This window comes from Tachyglossus aculeatus, chromosome 1, assembly GCF_015852505.1.
Source record: "Tachyglossus aculeatus isolate mTacAcu1 chromosome 1, mTacAcu1.pri, whole genome shotgun sequence".
NCBI classification, from domain to species: Eukaryota; Metazoa; Chordata; class Mammalia; order Monotremata; family Tachyglossidae; genus Tachyglossus; species Tachyglossus aculeatus.
Window position 1 is genome coordinate 143,328,182 of NC_052066.1, and position 21,697 is coordinate 143,349,878.

At 52.4% G+C, this 21,697-nt stretch overlaps 1 protein-coding gene across 1 annotated transcript in view; it reads left to right on the forward strand.

Moving 5' to 3' along the window:
- The first annotated feature begins 2,996 nt into the window (after positions 1-2,996).
- The window catches only part of AKT1 (AKT serine/threonine kinase 1), an 85,568-nt gene continuing 66,867 nt past the window's right edge, over positions 2,997-21,697 (forward strand). The window contains exons 1-2 of the mRNA XM_038740843.1: positions 2,997-3,079; positions 8,434-8,605. Of these exons, the coding sequence (XP_038596771.1) occupies positions 8,560-8,605 (46 nt within the window). The 5' untranslated portion in view covers positions 2,997-3,079; positions 8,434-8,559. The remainder of the gene's footprint in view (positions 3,080-8,433; positions 8,606-21,697) is intronic.

Below are 21,697 nucleotides of genomic sequence, written 5' to 3' on the forward strand. Positions count from 1 at the left end.
TGGGAACTCAGTTTCCATCCTCTGCCCTTTTTAGACCCAGAGCCCCTTGAGGGTCAGGGACTGTGTCCTTTCTGATGATCTTCTAGACTGTGAGCCCACTGTTGGGTAGGGACCGTCTCTATATGTTGCCAACTTGTACTTCCCAAGCGCTTAGTACAGTGCTCTGCACACAGTAAGAGCTCAATAAATACGACTGAATGAACTATAATAATAATAATAATTATTATTACTGTGAACATTGCTTGAGCACTCAAGATCACTGTAAAGACCCTACCAGTCCTCCCATGGGGTCCCCCATCCTCCTGGCTCCCCTATGTCCAGAAGCCCCCGCTCCAGGACCGGGCCCCTGGCCCGCAATTCAGCCCCCCTTTTACCTCACGGAAAAGCAGCATAGCGTACTGGCTAGGGCACAGGCCTGAGTGTCAGAAGGTCATGGGTTCTAATTCCGCCTCTGCCACTTGTCTGCTGTGTGACCTTGGGTGAATCACTTCACTTCCCAGTGCCTCAGTTACACCATCTGTAAAAGGGGGATTGAGCCTTGTGAGCCCCTCGTGGGACAGGGACTGTGTCCGACCCGATTGGCTCTGTATCCACCACAGCGCTTACTACAGTGCCTGGCACGTAGTAAGTGTTTAATAATAATAATAATGGTATTTGTTAAGTGCTTCCTAAGTGTCAAGCACTGTTCAAAGCGCTGGGTGGAGAGCTTTGGCTATGGGTTATTCGCGGGAATGGGCGGAACTTGGAAAATAATAATAATAATGGTAAATAATGGTATTTGTTAAGCGCTTACTATATGCCAAGCACCATTTTAAGCGCTGGGGGCCGGGGGGGGGGATACAAGGTAATCAGATTGCCCCACATGGGGCCTTTCAGTCTTCATCCCCATCTTGCAGATGAGGGAACTGAGGCCCAGAGGACTAAATACCCTAATTAAGGAATGAATTAATGAAAGGGGAGCCTAATTCAGTGGAAAGAGCCCGGGCTTGGGAGTCAGAGATCATGGGTTCTAATCCCGGCTCCACCACTTTCCAGCTGTGTGACCCTGGGCCAGTCACTTAACTTCTCTGTGCTTCAGTGACCTCATCTGTAAAATGGGGATGAAGACTGTGAGCCCCCCGTGGGACAACCTGATCACCTTGTATCCACCCAGTGCTTAGAACAGTATTTTGCACATAGTAAACACTTAATAAATATCATCATTATTATTATTATTATTACTATCATCCCGGTTCTGCCCCTTGTCAGCTGTGTGACTTTGGGCAAGTCACTTAACTTGTCTATGCTTTGGTGACCTCATCTGTAAAATGGGGACGAAGACTGTGAGCCCACTGTGGGACAACCTGATGACCTTGTATCCTCCCTACCACTTAGAACAGCACTTTGTGCACATAGTAAGTGCTTAATAAATGCCATCATCATTATTATTATTATCCTGGCTCCACCACTTGTCAGCTGTGTGACTTTGGGCAAGTCACTTCACTTCTCTGTGCTTCAGTGCCCTAATCTGTCAAATGGGGATGAAGACTGTGAGCCCCCCACCGTGGGACCACCTGATAACCTTGTATCCTCCCCAGGGCTTAGAACAATGCTTTACACATAGTAAGCGCTTAATAAATGCCATCATCATCATTATTATTATTATCCCTTGACCTTGGCAAGTCACTTCACTTCTCTGTGCTTTAGTTCCCTCACCTGTCCAATGGGGATGAAGACTGTGAGCCTCCCTCCAACCCCCTGTGGGGCCACCTGAGGACCTTGTGTCCCCTCCAGGGCATAGAAGAACGCTTTGCACATAGTAAGCGCTTAATAAATTCCATCATCATCATCATCATTATTATTATTATCCCGTGAACTTGGGCAAGTCACTTCACTTCTCTGTGCTTCAGTTCCCTCACCGGTCCAATGGGGATGAAGACTGTGAGCCCCCTTTGGGACAACCTGTGGAACTTGTATCCTCCCCAGGGCTTAGAACAACTCTTTGCACATGTAGTAAGCACTTAATAAATGTCATCATCATCATCATTATTATTGTTATCCCGTGAACTTGGGCAAGTCACTTCACTTCTCTGTGCTTCAGTTCCCTCACCTGTCCAATGGTGATGAAGACAGTGAGCCCCCTTTGGGACAACCTGAGGACCTTGTATCCTCCCCAGGGCTTAGAACAACGCTTTGCACATAGTAAGCGCTTAATAAATGTCATCATCATCATTATTATTATTATCCCGTGACCTTGACAAGTCACTTCACTTCTCTGTGCTTCAGTTCCCTCACCTGTCCAATGGGGATGAAGACTGTGAGCCTCCTTTGGGACAAACTGAGGACCTTGTATCCTCCCCAGGGCTTAGAACAACGCTCTGCACATAGTAAGCGCTTAATAAATGCCATCATCATCATCATTATTATTATTATCCCGTGACCTTGGCAAGTCACTTCACTTCTCTGTGCTTCGGTTCCCTCACCTGTCCAATGGGGATGAAGACTGTGGGCCCCCCTTGGGACAACCTGATGACCTTGCATCCCCCCCCCCCCGCCCCCAGCGTTTAGAGGAGCGCTTGTCCCAGAGTAGGCGCTTCCCAAATACCATCGTTTATTATTAGCGGTCAGCGTCCGGGCGGGGGCAGCGGCAGGCTGCAGTACCGGGGGGAGGCGGAGGGAGGAAAGGGAAGGAGAGGGCGGGCGGTAGGACCGGGCGGAATTGTGTGTGTGTATGTGTGGTGTGTGTGAGTGAGTGTGAGAGTGTGTATGTGTGTGTGTGAGTGTGAGTCCGGAGCCCCCAGCAGAGGAGAAGCCGGAGTGGGCCAGGCCGGACGCTGGCCACAGCTTGCTCCCTTGCTGCCATCCCTTGCTGCCACCCGAGCTGTGTAACGGGGGGGCCGCAGCCCACCCCTCCTCTCCTCCCTCCCCGTCCCCCCCAGGCCTCGGCAGGTAGCTGGGGGGGGGGTCTCCCGGCCCCTTCGAGGGAGGAGGAGGAGGGGGCGGGGGGGGGGATTCCTTCTGCGGGCCCAGGACCGGCTGCGGACACGCTGGGGGTCAGGAGAGGAGCCCCCGGCCCGGCCCGGCCCGGCCCGGACTGATGGTGAGCACCAGCCGGAGGAGGATGGTCCCCACCCGCCTAGGCCCTGAGCGGGCTCCCTCCCCATCCCCTCCCCTCCTTCCCTCCTTCCCTCCCTCCTTCCCGCTCCCGCCCGCATCCCCGGACCCCCCGGACCCCCGCCCGCCCCCCGGGGGCCCGGGAGGGACCGCCGACCGGGCCGGGCCTCGGCGAGTGGGGGGCGGCCAGGGGAGGTGGTTGGGCCCGGGCGGTGGCCGACTGCGATTGTTTGCAGCTTTGTGTGTCCCTGTGTGTGTGTGTGTGTGTGAGTGTGTGTGTGTGTCTATATGTGGGGAGGGGTCTCCGCAACCCGGGCCTGCCCCCACCCTCGGCCTAGGCCCAGGCGGGACCCCGGGGACCCGTGGGGGGTCGCAGGCCCGGCTAAGGGGCTTTTGTTCCCTTGTCGTTATTTCCCGACTCGTTTCCCCCTCCTCCCCTCCCCTCCCCTTGTGTCTGAGAAGAAGCCGGGGGTCTCGGTGGCCCCCCTCCCCCCGTGTCGCCCCCCTCCCCCGTCCCTATTTTTTGTATCCTGCTATTAGCGAACAGGAAGCTGTTGGCCAGTCCGGCCTGGTGATTCAGTCCATGCGAGCGGGGAGGGGGAGGGGAAGAAGACACGCAAGCCCCCCCCCCCACCCTCTCCCACCCCTGCAGCACATGTTTGTCTTGCTTGGGGCGGGGGCGGTGGGATCCGATGGCCGGCCCGGAGGAGGAGGAGGAGGAGGAGGAGGAAGAGTCCGGTTCGGTGGAGAGGCCCGCCCGGCTCCCTGCGAAGGCATCCCGCCCCTCCGGAAATCCTCAGGGTCGGGGGTCCCCCGGCCGGGCCGGGCCGGCCCGCCCCCGCCCCCGCCCCCTTATTTCCGCGTGGAGCCGCACTGTTTGGTCGTTTGTTTTGGGTGCCCAAGGCCGCGCCCCCACCCTTCTGGGACACCAGGGAAATGGCCTCCTGGTCGGGGGGCCGGCCGCCTCCCCGCTCCCCGCGGGAAATGGCCAGCTTGTCGGGGGTCCAGCCGTCCCCCTCCCTCTCCCCACCCCCTGGGTCCCCCAGGAAATGTCCAGCTTGTCGGGGGTCCAGCCTTCCCCCTCCCTCTCCCCACCCCCTGGGTCCCCCAGGAAATGTCCGCCTTGTCGGGGGTCCAGCCGCCTCCTCCCTCTCCCCACCCCTCTGGGTCCCCCAGGAAATGTCCAGCTTGTCGGGGGTCCAGCCGTCCCCCTCCCTCTCCCCACGCCCCTGGGTCCCCCAGGAAATGTCCACCTTGTCGGGGGTCCAGCCGTCCCCCTCCCTTTCCCCACCCCTCTGGGTCCCCCAGGAAATGTCCACCTTGTCGGGGGTCCAGCCGTCCCCCTCCCTCTCCTCACCCCGCTGGGTCCCCCAGGAAACATCCAGCTTGTCGGGGGTCCAGCCATCCCCCTCCCGCCACCGGTCAGCTCAGGACCAGGAAGGGAGCAGGATGGCGGAGCCGAGGCCTTCCCAATGACACTAGGAAACAGGACCCAGACAGGGCCCGGTTTCCTCCAATTTGGGGGTCTGCCCCTCTGAGCCCAGCAGCGGTCCCTCATAAAGGCCGAGGGAGGCAGGCCTCACCGGTGCCGGGCCCCAACCCCTTCCGGTCACACTGGCCGCAAGCTCCGGGACGTCCTGCCCAAATCCCGGGGCCGGGCCCGTTGGGGACCCCCGCATTTTGGGGTCAGAGAAGGTCAGCCTCAGGATGGGGCGCTGGGGTACCGCCCCTGTTGGTCTTGCTAAATGACCCCAGCCATGTCGGCGTGCGTCCTCAAATGAAAAAAAAACAATTGTTCACAAACTCTCCCAAGCGCTTAGTACAGTGCTGCGTGCTCAGTAAATACTGTTGATTGATAGACGGGGAAAGCAGACCCATTACAAGCTCGTAAACACTCAGGAGCCTAGATCTTATAATAATGGTGGTATTTGTTGTTTACTATCTGCGGAACACTTGGGTAGATACAAGGTAATCATATCAAATGCAGGCCCTGTTCCTTGTTGTGCTTGCAGTCGTAGGGGGAGGGAAAACAGATATTGAATCCCTTTTTACAGAAAACGGAAACCTAGAGAAGCCAAGTGACTTAACCAAGGTCACACAGCAGGCGAGTGGCACAGCCCGGTATTAGAACCCAGGTCCTCTGACCTAGGCCTGTGATCCTTCCACTAGGCCATGCTACTTGTCTGATTATCCTGAATTTACCTCAGCACTTAGCACAATGATTGGGCACACAGTCAGGGCGTAACAAATACCATCATCATCGTTGTCATCATCATTGTTAGAGCGAATCTGTGGGGAAGGTGATCAGACTTTCCCAGGGGAGGAAATTCGGGAGACACTCCACTCTAGATAATTCAGTTCAGTTTGTCAACAATTCAGTGGAGAGGCACTGTGGCCTTGTGGAAGAAGAATAGGCCCAGGAGTCAGAGGATCCTGGCCCCGCCACTTGGCTGCTGTGTGACCTAGGGAAAATCACTAAATGTCTCTGTGCCTCAGTTACCTTTCATTCATTCATTCAATTGTATTGAGCACTTACTATGTGCAGAGCACTGTACTTATCGCCTGGGAAAGTACAATACAGTAATAAAGAGAGGCAATCCCTGCCCACAATGAGCTCACAGTCTAGAGGGGGTGGAGACACATCAATACAAGTAAACAGGCATCAATATAAATAAATAAAAATGACAGATATAGACATAAGTGCTGCAGGGCGGGGTTGGGGGGAAGAGCAAAGGGAGCGAGTCAGAGTGACGGAAGGGAGTGGGAGCTGAGGAAAAGTGGGGCCAAGTCTGGGAAGGCCTCTTGGAGGAGATGTGCCTTCGGCAGGGCTTTGAAGTGGGGGAGAGTGATTGTCTGGCGATTGTGAGGAGGGAAGGCGTTTCAGGCCAGAGGTAGGATGTGGGCCAGGGGACGGCGGTGAGACAGGCGAGATAGAGGCACAGCGTGCTGTGTTGTAGAAAGAGAGAAGTGAGGCGAGGTAGGAGGGGGCAAGGTGATGGAGAGCTTTAAAACCAATAGTGTTTTTTTTTTGTTTGTTTTATACAGAGGTGGATGGGCAACCGCTGGAGATTTTTGAGGAGGGGGGTGACGTGCCCTGAACGTTTCTGTAGAAAGATAATCCGGGCAGCGGAGTGAAGTATGGACTGGAGTGGGGAGAGGCAGAAAGTTGTGAGGTCAGCAAGGAGGCTGATGCGGTAATCTAGGCGGGAATAAGATTGAGTCCCATGTGGGACAGGGACTGTGTCCAGACCGATTAATTTACGTCTACCCCAGCCCTTAATACAGTGCCTGGCACTTAGTAAGCACTTAGCAAATGCCACTATTATTATTTCCCAGTTTTTGCCTCTGAATGTCAAACACTCTGGTTTTAAGCCTCCAGGCAGGACCGAAACTAACACCAAACCATCTTGGACAGAAGAGATGGGTGACCTTACCTTTAATGACCTTTCACCCCAACTCGACCCTCCTGGTCAGAGAGGTCTTTCTTGGGTCTAGCATGATTTCCTCCTGCTGCAGTTCCAGTTCTTTCCTTCTTGTTTTCCTTTTGGAGCAGGGCAGAGTTCCATTCACCCCCACCTCCCTCCCCAACACCCCCCGACCCCAGCGTGGCTCAGTGGAAAGAGCCCGGGCTTTGGAGTCAGAGGTCATGGGTTTGAATTCCGGTTCCACCAATTGTCAGCTGTGTGACTTTGGGCAAGTCACTTCACTTCTCCGGGCCTCAGTTCCCTCATCTGAAAAATGGGGATTAAGACTGTGAGCCCCATGTGGGACAACCTGATCACCTTGTAACCTCCCCAGCGCTTAGAACAGTGCTTTGCACACAGTAAGCGCTTAATAAATGCCATTATTATTATTATCCTTCTTGAGATTCTGGGAGAAGCAGCATGGTGTAGTGGATAAAGAATGGTCCTGGGAGTCAGAAGGTCACAAGGCCACCACTTGTTTGCTGTGTGACCTTGGGCAAGTCACTTCACTTCTCTGTGCCTCCATTACTTCCTCTGTAAAATGGGGATTGAGACTGTGAGGCTCACATGGGACAGGGACTGTGTCCAACCCGATTTGCTTGTATCCACCCCAGCACCTAGTACAGTGCCTGGTACATAGTAAGCGCTTAACAAATACCACTATTAGTTTAATATACTTGTCAGCACGGTCTGGCCGAGGCCATGACTGGTAATAAGAATTCTGGTATTCGTTAAGCACTTACTATGTACCAAACACTGTACTAAATGCTGGGGTAGGTGCAATATAAGTAGAAAAGACACAGTCCCTGTCGCACAAGGGACTCGCAGTCCAAGTGGGAAGGAGGGCAGTCATCGAACCCTCATTTTTCAAATGAGGAAACTGAGTTTCAGAGAAGTTAAGTGACTTGCCCAGGGTCACCCAGCAGGCAAGTGGCAGAGCTAGAATTAGAATCCAGATCTCTTGACACCCAGGCCCGTGCTCCTTCCCTCTAGGCCACGCTGCTTATCAGACACTGGTGGTCAAGCCCAGCAGCCTTGACTTGGCTTTCACCCCCACCCAACTGGTGTGCTGGGCCCATAGCGAGGGAGGTCAATTTGGTGGCGACGGTAGGGTCTGGTGGCCCTGGCAGGAGCTTTAGTCCCAGCTGTCCCGTGGCCACTGCCACTGGGAAGAATTCTCCCAGGATCTGTGGACCTTGCCCAGCACTTCGAACGGGGCTTTGCACATAGTAAGTGCTTAATAAATGCCATTATTATTATTATTATTATTGTCCTGAATTTGGAAGAGAGACCCGGGAGCTGGTGGGCATCCTTCTTGTTGGGGATGGGCAGGTGGGGGGTCTTTAGAGAGAGAGAGAGAGAGCACGTCGTAGTGTGGTAGAGTTAGCTCTCAGGGCCACTTCCAACCCTTGGGTCTGTGTTAAATCGTTCACTGGAAAAATTCTCCCTGTTTTTCCCCATTTTACAGATGTCAGGACTGAGGCCCAGAGAGTTTAAGTGGCTCACCCAGAACAAAGCAGCATGTTGGAGGAGCAGAGCAGAAAGGAAGATAGCCCGATTTTGAATCTCTAGATCTGAGTTTAGCCCTCACTGGGGCCGAGCCCCACCTGCCATTCAGCTGTGAGGCACATCCCTTCTGGCTGGCTTCCTTACGCCAGCCTTGTGTCTTCCGCCCAGGTCGGGTGCCGCCTGTGCCCGACTGTGAGGTGGAGAGCCCGCGGGACTCCCTCAGGCACCGAGTCGGAGAAGAGAGCGGGGCTGGTGGCGGGGGGGGATGGCCGCCGGAGGCCCAGGCTGTAGACCGATCCTCGTCGTTCACGCCGGAGTCCTAGAGCGGCAGTAACCTGGCATCCTCCCCGCCCTTCTCTCTCTCTAGAAATAGCGGGAAAAGCCGGCCTCGCCCCACCGTGGCGGCCCCTGGAGAGAGGCCCCCTGGAAAGACATCCCAAAGGCCGAGAAGTGGTCTGACTCAAGCCGGGATCCCCAGCCCGTTCCTGCCACCATGAACGACGTCACGATTGTCAAGGAAGGCTGGTTGCACAAGCGAGGTCAGTGTGGACGTCACCCCACCCCGCCCCCCCCGTCATGGCCCGCCCGGCCTCCTCTCTCCACCTGACCCCTGGCGAGGCCGCCTCTCAGCTCCATCTCGAGTCTGGGACTTGCGGCCTTCCTGATGGCGGAAGAGCCTCGGAGAGGAGAGGTGGGTGGGATACGTAGGCCTGGTGATGTGGTGCGGGGATTGTGGCCCCTCAGGGAGAGGTGTTTTCCGGCAGGAGGCATCTGCGTTGGCCACGTTGACTGGATAGCTATGGTGGATGGAATCTGTGGGGAGCGACAAGAGGGAGGAGGAGACCTTATCCTAAACCTTAAGAGGTTGCCAGTCTGGGGGAGAAAGTACAATCAGTTGTGGACAAAGAACACAGGTGACATAGAAGATACACTCAGAGCTCCCAGAGGCCTAACGGTATATAAAGGACAGAATCCTCCCCCCACATTCCCCCTCCCACCTTCAATGCACCTCAGGACTGCAGGGCTCCTATGGGGATCGGAGCGTCAGGTGAGGTTGGTTGTCCCCCACTGGACCCTTTTCTCAGGCCGGATTCAATCCGTTGCCCAGCAGCCCCAAGCGCAGTTCCCGCCGCTCAGTCCGATGACCCTGCCTGTCGCTCACCTATTTCAGACGCTGCAGAGCCCCAGGGATTCCCTGCCCACCCCCATCAGACCGGCAGCCCCTGGGAGGAGGAGCCCTGATGCTGGTTCAGAGAGGCCTGGGCCGCGGGCCAAGGTGGGAAAAGGCTGATGGGAGACTCTGCTTGTCATTCCCCCTTCCCTAATGTCCGCTTCCTTCAGGGGACTGGAGGAATGTGGCCCCAGAGTCTGGCTGGGAGGTCAGACAGGAGCCAGGGGGGTAGGGGGAGTGCTGGTCAGAGACCCCTGCCATTCTGGGCTCTAAAGCCACCACCATCCATACCCTCTGACCTGGGGAAAGGTAAAGCCGGGGGTGGAGAGTCCAGAGCCATTTGTGAAATAGATCTTCGCTCTTTTCTCCACCCTCCCTCCCTCCCTTCCGTCTGCTGAGCTTTTCCCAGAACTGCCAGCAGGAAGCTTGCCCAAGGTGGGTGTGAGTTTCCATTCTCCACCCAGAGTCCCCCGGCAGGCTGTGAGGTTGCCCGGGGGTGAGGGTTAGTGGAAACAGGGCTCCCCCACAGGTTAAGGGCGCGGATAATCCAAAGCCCGGATGATGGAGAGTGGGTGGGAGATGATGGATGCTGATGGCCGACTGATCCCCGAGGGAGAGGCTGTGCATCCCGGGGGGCGGGAAGGGGCCAGGGTTTGTGTGCAGTTCTGTGGCGGGGGTGGACATGGAGACCCCAGCAGCCCCCACCCTGTAAACCCCACGGTTGGCACGGAAAAGTTCCAGTGGTCAGGCAGGTTGGTGGCCCCTCGTCGAGGGAGATTTCCAAAAGCACCTGAGGCCTCTGGGTGGCAGGGAGGGGCTTAGACCTGTTCTCCTGCCACCCTCCCTGCCTTACCTGGTGCCCCGTCCCGAGGTCGGGTTTCCTGGAAGGAGAAGAGGAACTCGGGGGCTTTCCAGAAGCTCCTCCCCTGGGGCCCGGTTGGCCGGAGCCCGGGATTTCAGGGCCGATGCTGGGGGTTTCCTGTCCTTGGAGGCCGGTGGTGGAGGAAGGTGGTGTCTGCGGCACAGGGGGAGGGGTGGGTCTGTGCCGCGGCTAGGATTGATCTCCGTGGGCCACCTCGGTCCCCGGGACATTGGTTGGCAAGTGCTGCCTTTCAAAGGGGGCTAGGGTTAGGGCCAACAGTCCAACCAGTCAATCAGTAGTATTTATCGAGCACTTACTGTGTGCAGAGCACTGTACTAAATGCTTGGGGGAGTACAGTGGAACAGAGTTGGTAGACACGTTCCCTGCCCCCAAGGGACTTACAGTTTAGTGGGAGAAGCCCAAGCGGAGCAGCGAAGCCGGCCTTCCCGGCCGCCCTCCGGATTATCCGGGGCAACTCTAGGGATAGCCTGGGACTCTCACTGCCCCTCCGCCTGCCACTCTCTCGTTCCTGGTCATTCACTCATTTATTCATTCATTCAGTCGAATGTCATTCATTCAGTCATATTTATCGAGTGCTTACTGTGTTCAGAGTACGGAACTAAGTGCTTGGGAGAGTACGTAGCGTGGCTCAGTGGAAAGAGCACGGGCTTTGGAGTCGGAGGTCATCGGTTCAAATCCCGGCTCCTCCACGTGTCAGCTGTGTGACCTTGGGCAAGTCGCTTCACTTCTCTGGGCCTCAGTTACCTCATCTGTAAAATGGGGATTAAGACTGTGAGCCCCGCGTGGGACAATCTGATCACCTTGTAAACTCCCCAGCGCTTAGAACAGTGCTTTGCACATAGCGCTTAATAAATGTCATCAGTATTATTATTTTTATAAACCGACACATTCAGTGCCCACAAGGAGCTTACAATCTAGAGGTTAGCTTATAGTCGTTTTCCGCCTCTACACCAGAGGCTGGACCAGAGCAGGAGGGAGGGAAGGAAGCCCTCCCCATTCTGCCATCTTGGAGTCAGGGGAGGATGGGGCAGATGTCCCTGTTGGCGGGAGGCCAACTGGGCCCAGAGCCTTGAGCAGCTCTCACTGCCAAAGTGGTCGGCGCTTTTCGTCTGAAACGGGCACGAGGCTGCTGGGCATCCAGAGGAGTCCAGACCCTGATGTACACTGTAGGCTATAAGCTCGTTGTGAACGGGGAACGTGTCTACCAATTCTGTTAGAATGCACTCTCCCAATGCTTTGCACACAGTAAGCGCTCGATAAATATGTTTGCCTGGGACTCGGGATCTTGGTTCAGTGTAGGAAGTCTCAGATCCCTTCCTGGAGAAGCAGCGTAGCTCAGTGGAAAGATCCCGGGGTTGGGAGTCAGAGGTCGTGGGTTCTAATCCCGGCTCCCCCACATGTTTGCTGTGTGACCTTGGGCAACTCACGTAACTTTTCTGGGCCTCAGTTACCTCATCTGTAAAATGGGGATTAAGACCGTGAGCCCCAAGTGGGACAATGTGATCACCTTGTATCCCCCCCAGTGCTTAGAACAGTGCTTTGCACATAGTAAGCACTTAACAAATGCCATTATTATTATTATTGTTATTTTTATTTTATTATCCCAGTCCCTGGCGGGTGATAGTGCTGTGGGCATGACAGTGATGTTTTGTGTTGTGGGAGGGGGAAGGTTTCAGTTTGATTCAGAAGGGCAGAGGGGGGAGCTGGGGTGGAGTGGGAGCAGAGAGCGGGCAGTTAGAGGGAGTCGGTGTGTGTGGAGAGCCAGTGGTCAGCAAGGAATTCCATCCTGGGCAGAGGGTGGAAGAATGGGGAGAGGAAGGCTGACTGTGGGGTCAGGTGGGTAGAAAATGTGTCTGTTATTGTATCGTACTCTCCCAAGCGCTTAGGACAGTGCTTTGCACACAGTAAGTGCTTGATAACTACTATTAAATGAATGAGCGAATGATGAAGGTGGAGTGTTGGGGGAGGGACAGAAAGTCCACTGAGAACAAAGACCTTGTTGTTTGGAAGCACCCCAGGGTGTGGAGGGTGTCTTCAGTGTGGTTTCTAGGAAAGGCAGAGCGGGCAGTGGCTGGGCAGCAGTGTTTTCCTCTGCCTCGTGGGTATCACCGACCCTGCCGCGCATCTCCCCTCTGCCCCTTCCCTGTCAGGAGACTCGTGATGACAGCCCTGGCCTCCCCAAGGGCCTGTGCAGCCTGTGTTGGGGTGGCCAGAGAGGAAGGTGAATAACTCTCAGGGTAGCAGATGATGGGGGTGGAAAGGAGGTATCAGCCCAACGGGGAAGAAGCAGCAGGGTCCCTTAGGTCAACCGCATTCCTGTCTTCCCCGGGAGGAGTCCTGCTGGGAATGGTGGTGGCATGGACCATCTGCCCCCAGTTGTTGTCCTCTTCATCAGCCCCATCATCTGCTCAGTCCTAGACTGTGGCTCCCGCGGAGACACCAAGAGTCTTGGAGGCCCTTCCCTTATAGTTGGACCTTCCAACACCCTTAACTCTTCCTTCTTCAGCCCTGACTTACCCTCCGATGACCCAGCATGGACCATCCAACCACCCCTAACTCTCTCCTCTCCATCCCTGACTCTTCCTCCAGTGACCCAGCACGGACCATCTAACTCTCCTAGCTCTCCCCTCTCCATCCCTGAAGCTCTCCACTGACCCACCATGGACCACCCGGCACCCCTAACTCTCCCCTCACCATCCTTGACACTCCCTCCACTGAACCAGCTTAGATCATCCAACCCTTCCAACTCTCCTTACTCCATTCCCTACTCTCCCGCCAGTGACACAGGACAGACCATTTAACCCCCCCAACTCTCCCCTCTCCATCCCCAACTCTCCCTCCTTGACCCAACATGGGCCACTTGTTTACCGATCAGGTGTTCCCAGCTGTACAGTTTCCCGTGGGGACGGAGTTCATGTTCTCACTCTCAGTGGCGGGGAGGAGTGTTTCCTTCAAGCAAAACCTACTCCTTGCCTTGGTGGTGTGGGACTTGGAGAACAGCACATTTTTATTTTCCCCTTTCACCCCTATTCTGATTTGGTAAACTCCAATCTTGTCTCAGCCTGCACATGTTCAGACTGCAAAGTCCTGGTCTTCTCGGTCCTTTCTTGCACGAAAGATGCTCCATTCCACTGACGATCCTGGTTGCATTTTTCTCTTTAAAGCCATTCATCTAGAAGGCCCATGTCTTGCTTCCAAGAGTCTTCTACAGTGCTCTGCACCCAGTAGATGCGCATCCCAGTCCCAGAGGATGTGTGGGTTTTCTGTTTCTTAGTTCTCTGTTTCTTAGCCTAGTTTGGAGTTGTTGGGCAACGGGTTGCCCAAGTAGTGGAATTCAGTGATGGCCGTTGGCTCTGTAGCTGTACCCAGGGGGCTGTGCTGAATAATAATAATAATAAGAAGAATTCTGGTATTTGTTAAGCACTTACTGCATGCCAGGCACTGTACTGTGCGCCGGGGTGGATACAAGCAAATAGAGTTAGACACAGTCCCTGTCCCACCTGGGGCTCACAGTCTTAATCCCCATTTTACAGATGAGGAAACTGAGGCCCAGAGAAGTGAAGTGACTTGCCTAAGCTCACAGCAAAATGACGGTGCTAGGATTAGAACCCACAACCTTTTGATTCACTGGCCCATATGCCTTGCTGCTTCCCATGCCCATCGTTGTGCTACAATTTGATTTCACTGCGTATTTAGGCTAGCATGTCATTAGGGAATTAGGGAGATACCATGACATCCTGCCTCCGAACAGGTTTGTGTAGTTGGAAAACATTCATCTATCACTGAAACCCTTTGGAGATGAACAGCGGCGGTCAGTGGAGAGAGAGAGAGTCAGGTATGGAGAGGGGAGAGTTAGAGGTGTTATATGGTCCATGCTGGGTCACTGGAGGGAGAGACAGGGGTAGAGAGGAGAGAGTTAGGGGTGTTGGATAAACGTGTGTGTGTGTGTGTGTGTGTGTGTGTGCTTGTGCACATGTGTGTACATGTGTGTACATGTGTGTAAGGTGTCAGAGGCATTTTCTGGTGGAGCTGAGGTGTGACTAAAGCCATTGCAGGCAAGCAACGCAATGAGCCAGGGGCCGGGCGGTCCGGAGTAGCCGGTGGCCCGTGGGGTGGTAAAGGCTGTCTGCGCCTGGCATTTATTTTATTTTATTTATTTATCATGGCATTTGTTAATGGCATGAAGCTTCTGGGCCCCCTGGCTGAGGGCCTGGGCTGTCAGGCAGCCTGGCCCCATTCCTATTTTTTTTTTATGGTATTTGTTAAGCACTTACTAAGCGTTGTGGTAGATACAAGCTAATCAGGTTGGACACAGTCAAGGTCCAACCTTAATCCCCATTTTACAGATGAGGTAACTGAGGCCTGAGAAGTTGAGAGACTTGTCCAAGGTCCCACAGCAGACAAGTGACAGAGCAGGGTTGAGAACCCAGGTCCCAGGTCCCTGGGTTCTATCCACTAGGCCACACTCCATTCACAACCCACTTCCTATTTAGTCTGTGTCTAGGGCTGTCTGGAGTGGGCTGGGGGTGGAGGGTGGGGGGGGGATGTAGGTTCCTGTTTTTCTGGCTCTGTCTTTGAAAACAAAAATAAAAGGGGAATAGGAGAAGTGGGAGCCACCGAATGCAACGGTGACACCATATTAGGGGACTTAATAATAATGATGGTATTTGTTAAGCACTTATTATGTGTCAAGCACTGTTCTAAGCTCTGGGGTAGATATGAGGTAATCAGGTTGGGCACAGTCGCTGTCCTAGATGAACAGATGAGGTAACTGAGGCCCAGAGAATAATAATAATAACTGTGGTATTTGTTAAGCACTTACTTACTTGAGAAGCAGCGTGGCTCCGTGGAAAGAGCCCAGGCTTTGGAGTCAGAGGTCATGGGTTCAAATTCTGGCTCCGCCAATTGTCAGCTGTGTGACTTTGGGCAAGTCACTTCACTTCTCTGGGCCTCAGTTACCTCATCTGTAGAATGGGGATGAAGACTGTGAGCCCCCTGTGAGACAACCTGATCACCTGGTAACCTCCCCAGTGCTTAGAGCAGTGCTATGCACATAGGAAGCACTTAATAAATGCCATCATTATTATTATTATTATTGTTGTAACCTCCCCAGCGCTTAGAACAGTGCTTTGCACATAGGAAGCGCTTAATAAATGCCATTATTATTATTATTACTACTATATGCTAGGCACTGTTGTAAGTGCTGGGGTGGATACCAGCCACTCGGGTTGGACACAGTCCCTGTCCCAGGTAGGGCTCACAGTCTCCATCCCCATTCTACAGATGAGGTAACTGACACACAGAGAAGTGACGTGACCTGCCCAAGGTCACAGCAGACAAATGGCAGAACCAGGATTAGAACTCAAGTCCTTCTAACTCCCAAGCCTGTGCTCTATCCAGCCAGCTACGCTGCTTCTCTCGTTGTTTGGATGTGTGTCAGAGAGACTCCCGGGACCTCTAGACCATAAGCCCCTCTAGACTGTAAGCTCGTTGTGGGCAGGGAATGTGTCTGCTTTTGGTTGTCTTGTGCTCTCCCAAGTGTTTAGTACAGTGCTCTGCACACAGGAAGTTCCCAGTAAATACGATCGAATGAATGAATGAATGAATGGAGAGGTCGTCCCATCCATTCCCCAGCTTCCAGTCCCACCCGTCATCAGTCAGTCAATGGCATCGATCGAGCGCCCGTCGAGCGCAGAGCACCGAACACCGAGTCCCGCCGTGAGGTGTGCCTTCCCTGTGCCCTGGGGTAGAACATAGTCGGGGAGCGAGGGAGCACCCTGACCCTGGCGACCACGAGAGTCTGCTTGGGTCCAGCGTGCTGCCGTGATGGAGCGACGGTTTGTGTGTCTGCCTGTGGCGTTGGACTCAGCGAGTGGCAGTGCGAGTCTTCCCTACATGGTGTTCAGGCAGTTGCACCAGCCCCGAGGGAAAAGGGTCTGGGCTTGCTCAGCTAGGGAACGTGTCTACTAACTCTGTTATAGTGTAATCAGTCAGTCAGTCAATTGTATTTATTGAGCGCTTACTGAGTGCAGAGCACTGTACTAGGTGCTTCGAAGAGTACAATATAGTGGGCACATTTCCCGCCCACAATGAGCTTACAGTCTAAAGGGGAAGACCGATATTAACAGAAATAAATAAATTACGGTTATGTACATAAGTTCTGTGGGGATGGGGGGGCATGGATAAAATAACATAATGATGGCATTTGTTAAGTGCTTACTATGTATAAAGCACTGCTCTAAGCGCTGGATAATAATGGCATTTATTAAGCGCTTACTATGTGCAAAGAACTGTTCTAAGTGCTGGGGAGGTTACAAAGTGATCAGGGTGTCCCACGGCGGGGGGTGGGGGTGGGGCGCTCACAGTCTTAATCCCCATTTTACAGATGTGGTAACTGAGGCCCAGAGAAGTGAAGTGATTTGCCCAAAGTCACACAGCCGACAATTGGCAGAGCTGGGATTTGAACCCATGACCTCTGACTCCAAAGCCCGGGCTCTTTCCACTGAGCCACGCTCAAGTCAGGGTAATGCAGAAGGGAGTGGGAGAAGAGGAAAGGAGGGCTTAGTCAGGGAAGGCCTCTCGGAGGAGATGGGCCTTCAGTAAGGCTTTGAAGTGGGGGAGAGTCATTGTCTGTCGGATATGAAGAGGGAGGGTGTTCCTGGCCAGAGGCAGGATGTGGGCGAGAGGTTCAAAGCGAGACAGATGAGCTCGAGGTACAGTGAGAAGGTTAATAGTAATAATAATAACTGTGGTATTTGTTAAGCGCTTACTATGTGCCAGGCACTGTACTAAGTGCTGGGGTGGATACAAGCAAATCAGGTCCCTGTCCCACATGGTAGGAGAGGGCAAGGTGATGGAGGGCCTTAAGGAGTTTCTGTATGATGCAGAGGTGGTAATAATAATAATGATGGCATTTGTTTAGCACTTACTGTGTGCCAAGCACTGTTCTAAGTGCTGGGGGGCTACAGGGTAATCAGGTTGTCCCACATGGGGCTCACACTTTTAATCCCCGTTTTACAGATGAGGTCACTGAGGCCCAGAGAAGATAAGTGACTTGCCCAAAGTCACACAGCTGACAAGTGGCGGAGTCGGGATTGGAACCCATGACTTCTGACTCCCAAGTTCATGCTCTTTCCACTGAACCATGCTGCTTAGTATAGTGCTTTGCACCCCAGTAGTGCCCAGTAAATACCATTGATTGATTGACTGGGAGAGCATGCCAGCAGTGGAAAACCAGGGTCTTAGTATCTCCTGGGGGAAGATGGGCAGACACAGGTTAGTCACAGGAGGGAAGACAAAGTGGCAGCACTAGATGAGCCTAGTGGTTAGAACATAGGCCTAGGAGTCTTAACCCACTGTTGGGTAGGGACTGTCTCTATATGTTGCCAACTTGTACTTCCCAAGCGCTTAGTACAGTGCTTTGCACACAGTAAGCACTCAATAAATACGATTGATTGATTGATTGAGTCAGAAGGACCTGGGTTCTAATTCCGGCTCTGCCACTTGCCTGCTGTGTGATCTCGGGCAAGTATCTGGGCCTCAGTTACCTCATATGGAAGATGGGGATGAAGGCTATGAGCCCCATGTGGCACAGGGGACTGTGTCCAACCTAATTAGCTTGTACCTACCCAGCGGTTAGAACGGTTCAAATCCTGGCTCCGCCACCTGTCAGCTGTGTGACTTTGGGCAAGCCACTTAGCTTCTCTGGGCCTCAGTTACCTCATCTGTAAAATGGGGATTAAGACTGTGAGCCCCATGTGGGGCAACCTGATCACCTTGTATTCCCCCCCCCAGCGCTTAGAACAGTGCTTTGCACATAGTAAGCACTTAATAAATGCCATTATTATTATTAACGGTGCTTGACACATAGTAAGCACTTAACAAATACCATCATTATTATAATAATTATTATGAAAAAGATGAGTAATACTAATTAATGTAATAATTATGGTACTTGTCGAGCACTTACTACATGCCGCATACTGTTCTAAGTGCTGGGGTGGATGTAAGATAATCAGGTAGGATGCAATTCCTGTCCCTCATCAGGCTCACAGTTTAAGAAAGAGGGAAAATAGGCATTAAATTCCCATTTTGCAGGTGAGGAAATGGTGGCACAGAGAAGTTAAGTGATTTGTGTGCTAAGTTCCGCTGCAGACCAGTGGTGGAGGCTGGATTAGAACTCAGGTCTCTGACTCCTCTGAGGCCCTTGCTCTTTTCATTAGGCCACACTGCTTCCCACTAAATATGGGAATAAATGAATCGTCATCATCAATCGTATTTATTGAGCGCTTACTATGTGCAGAGCACTGTACTAAGCGCTTGAGCACTGAATAGCATGTGAAGATGGAGATACGGCACCCGTCTTTTCATAGGTCTTGTTGGGGAGGAGGGTGTGGGACAGGGACTGTGCCCAACTTGATTTTCTTGTATTTACCCCAGTGCTTAGTACAGTACCTGGCACATAGCAAGCACTTAGCAAATACCATAAAAAAAATACCCTAGCACTAAAGGTGGCACTGGGGTGGTGGGATAAATCGGGGAGGTGGGTTTTCAGGAGGGATTCGATGGTGGGGACAGCTGTGGACCCTCGGATTTGAACAGGGAAGGGGGTTCCCGGGAGGGGGTGAGGTGTGGACGGTGGCTTAGAGACCAGAGAATCGACAATGTTGGGAGGTGAGAAGATGAGTTTGGAAGGGACTGAGGTTGCCGCCTGGGGAGTGATGGGGAAAGAGGCCGGAGATGTGAGATGGAGAGGGGTGGCGGATGGTTTTGAAGACAATAGTGAACTGTTCTTGTTTGCTGTGGAGAGATTTGAGGAGGGTTGAAGTGTGGGTTGAGGGCCGCTGAACAGCTCAGCCTCTGGGAGAACAATCACCTTGGGCGCTAAACTTCTCCTGGAAAGAGACTCTCTCTCCCACCTTGAAAACACAGTGATGTTGGAGTCTCCTGTTATAAAGGACAGACAGACGGTGGTCCTGTCACAAAGACCTGGGGAACCTGCCCAGAGAATTGATTCTCCTGCTAGCGTTTAGCGCTCCGCCTCTCTGGCTCTCTCACCCTGCCAGTCATGGCTCCCCTGGGGCCCAGAGTGTGATGAGCAAGTAGGTGAGCGGGGGTGCAGCACTTTGAGAAACAGTGTTGCCTAGTGGGAAGAGCGCCGGCCTGGGAGACGGAGGACCTGGATTCAAATCTCAGCTCCACCACGTACCTTCTGTGTGACTTCATTTCTCTGGGCCTCAGTTCCTTCATGAGTAGAATAGGGATTCAATCTCTGTTCTTCCTCCTACTTAGACTGTGAGTCCCATGTGGGACCTGATTATCCTGTTTCTACCTCAGTGCTTAGAACAGTGCTTGGCGTATAGTGAGCACTTAACAGTTACGATAATCAGTATGAGGAAAAAGGGTGAAGCCAATGCAGAAGGGGATGGGAAACAGATGAAGTCAGTAAGGAGCCTTTTCCCCATGAATTTGTCTTCTCCTTGGGTCACTTTCTGCCACCTGCCACCTCAGAGTTGGGCTCTTACAACCACCCACAGCGCCATGGTTCAGATCAGTTTACGTCCTTTGTTATTTAAGTGCTGACATAGCCACTTTTCCACCTTTTCGTTCTCCAGTTATAATGAGATCAATCAATCAATCAATCAATCATATTTATTGAGCGCTTACTGTGTGCAGAGCACTATACTAATGAGATGCAGGTCATACTCTGCTAAACTGTAAATTTCATGTGCCCCTGATGCTCTTTGGCGGGGCATAAGGTTTTACCTCTCTTGTACTCTCCCAAGACCTTAGTACAGTTCATTCATTCACTCAGTTGTATTTATTGAAAACTTACTCTGTGCAGAGCACTGTCCTAGATGCCTGGGAGAGTAGAGCACAGACTTGGGAGTCAGAGGTCGGGGTTCTAAGCCCGGCTCCTCTACTTGTCAGCTGTGTGACTTTGAGCAAGCCAGTTAACTTCTCTGTGCCTGAGTTACCTCATCTGTAAAATGGGAATTAAGAGTGTGAGCCCCACGTGGGACAACCTGATTACCTTGTATCTACCCCAGTACTTAGAACAGTGCTTGGCACATAGTAAGTGATTAACAAATACCACCATCATCATCATAATGCCACAAGAAACAGACACATTCTCTGCCCACAATGAGCTTACAGTCTAGCGGAGGTGGAGACAGACATCAATACAAATAAATAAGTTACAGATATGTACATAAGTCCTGTGGGGCTGTGCAGAACAGGCATCTAGTACAGTGCTCTATACACAGTTGAGTGTAAGCTCCTTTAGGGCAGGGATTGGGTCTACTTATTCCTATAGCTATAATTCTATTCGTTCTGATTATTTTGACACCTGTCTCCATGTTTTGTTTTGTTGTCTGACTCCCCCTTCTAGACTGTGAGCCCGTTGTTGGGTAGGGACCATCTCTAGATGTTGCCAACTTGTACTTCCCAAGTGCTTAGTCCAGTGCTCTGTGCACAGTAAGCTCTCAATAAATACGATTGAGTGAATGAATGAATGTAATCCCCCAAGTGGTTAGTACAACTCTCTGCACACAGTAAGCACTCATCATCAACATCGATTATGATAAGCGCTCAATAAATACGATTGAATGAACATCGATGGTATTTTTTGAGCACATATCATGTGCAGAGCATTGTACTAAGCACTTAGGGGAGTACAAGACAACAGAGTTGGCAGACATGTTCCCTGCCCACAACGAGCTTACAGTCTAGAGGGGGAGACTCACATTAATATGAATATATAATTTAAAGATATGTATATAAGTGCCAAGGGGTACTGCATTCATTCATTCAATCATATTTATTGAGTGCTTACTGTGTGCAGAGCACTGTAATAAGCACTTGGGAAGTACAAGGTGGCAACATATAGAGACGGTCCCTACCCAACAATGGGCTCACGGTCTAGAAGGGGGAGACAGACAACAAAACAAAACAGGTAGACAGGTAATCAGTATGCAAAATTACTCAGCAAGCAATCACTGGTATTTATTGAGGACTTACTATGTGCAGAGTACTGTTCTAAGTGCTTGGAGAGTACAATATAGCAGAATTTGCAGACACTTTCCTTGCCCATTATGAGAGTACAGTACAATATAGTTGGCAGACACGTTCCCCGCCCACAGTGAGCTCACATTCTTTAGGGGGAGACACAAATTAATATGAATAAATAATTTATAATGTACAAAGATATGTACATAAGTGCTGTGGAGTAGTCAATGCGTATTGATTTACTGAGGCCAATGCCCGTGATCAGTGAATCTATCAGTGGTATTTACTGAGGGCTTACTGTGTGCAGAGCATAATAATAATAATAATAATAATAATAATAATAATGACATTTGTTAAGCGCTTACTATGTGCAAAGCAGTCTTCTAAGCGCTGGGGTGATCAGGTTGTCCCACGTGGGGCTCACAGTCTTAATCCCCATTTTACAGATGAGGGAACTGAGGTCCAGAGAAGTGAGGTGACTTGCCCAAAGTCCCACTGCTGACAATTGGTGACCCCTGACTCCAAAGCCCGTGCTCTTTCCACTGAGTCACACTGCTTCTCTCATCAAAG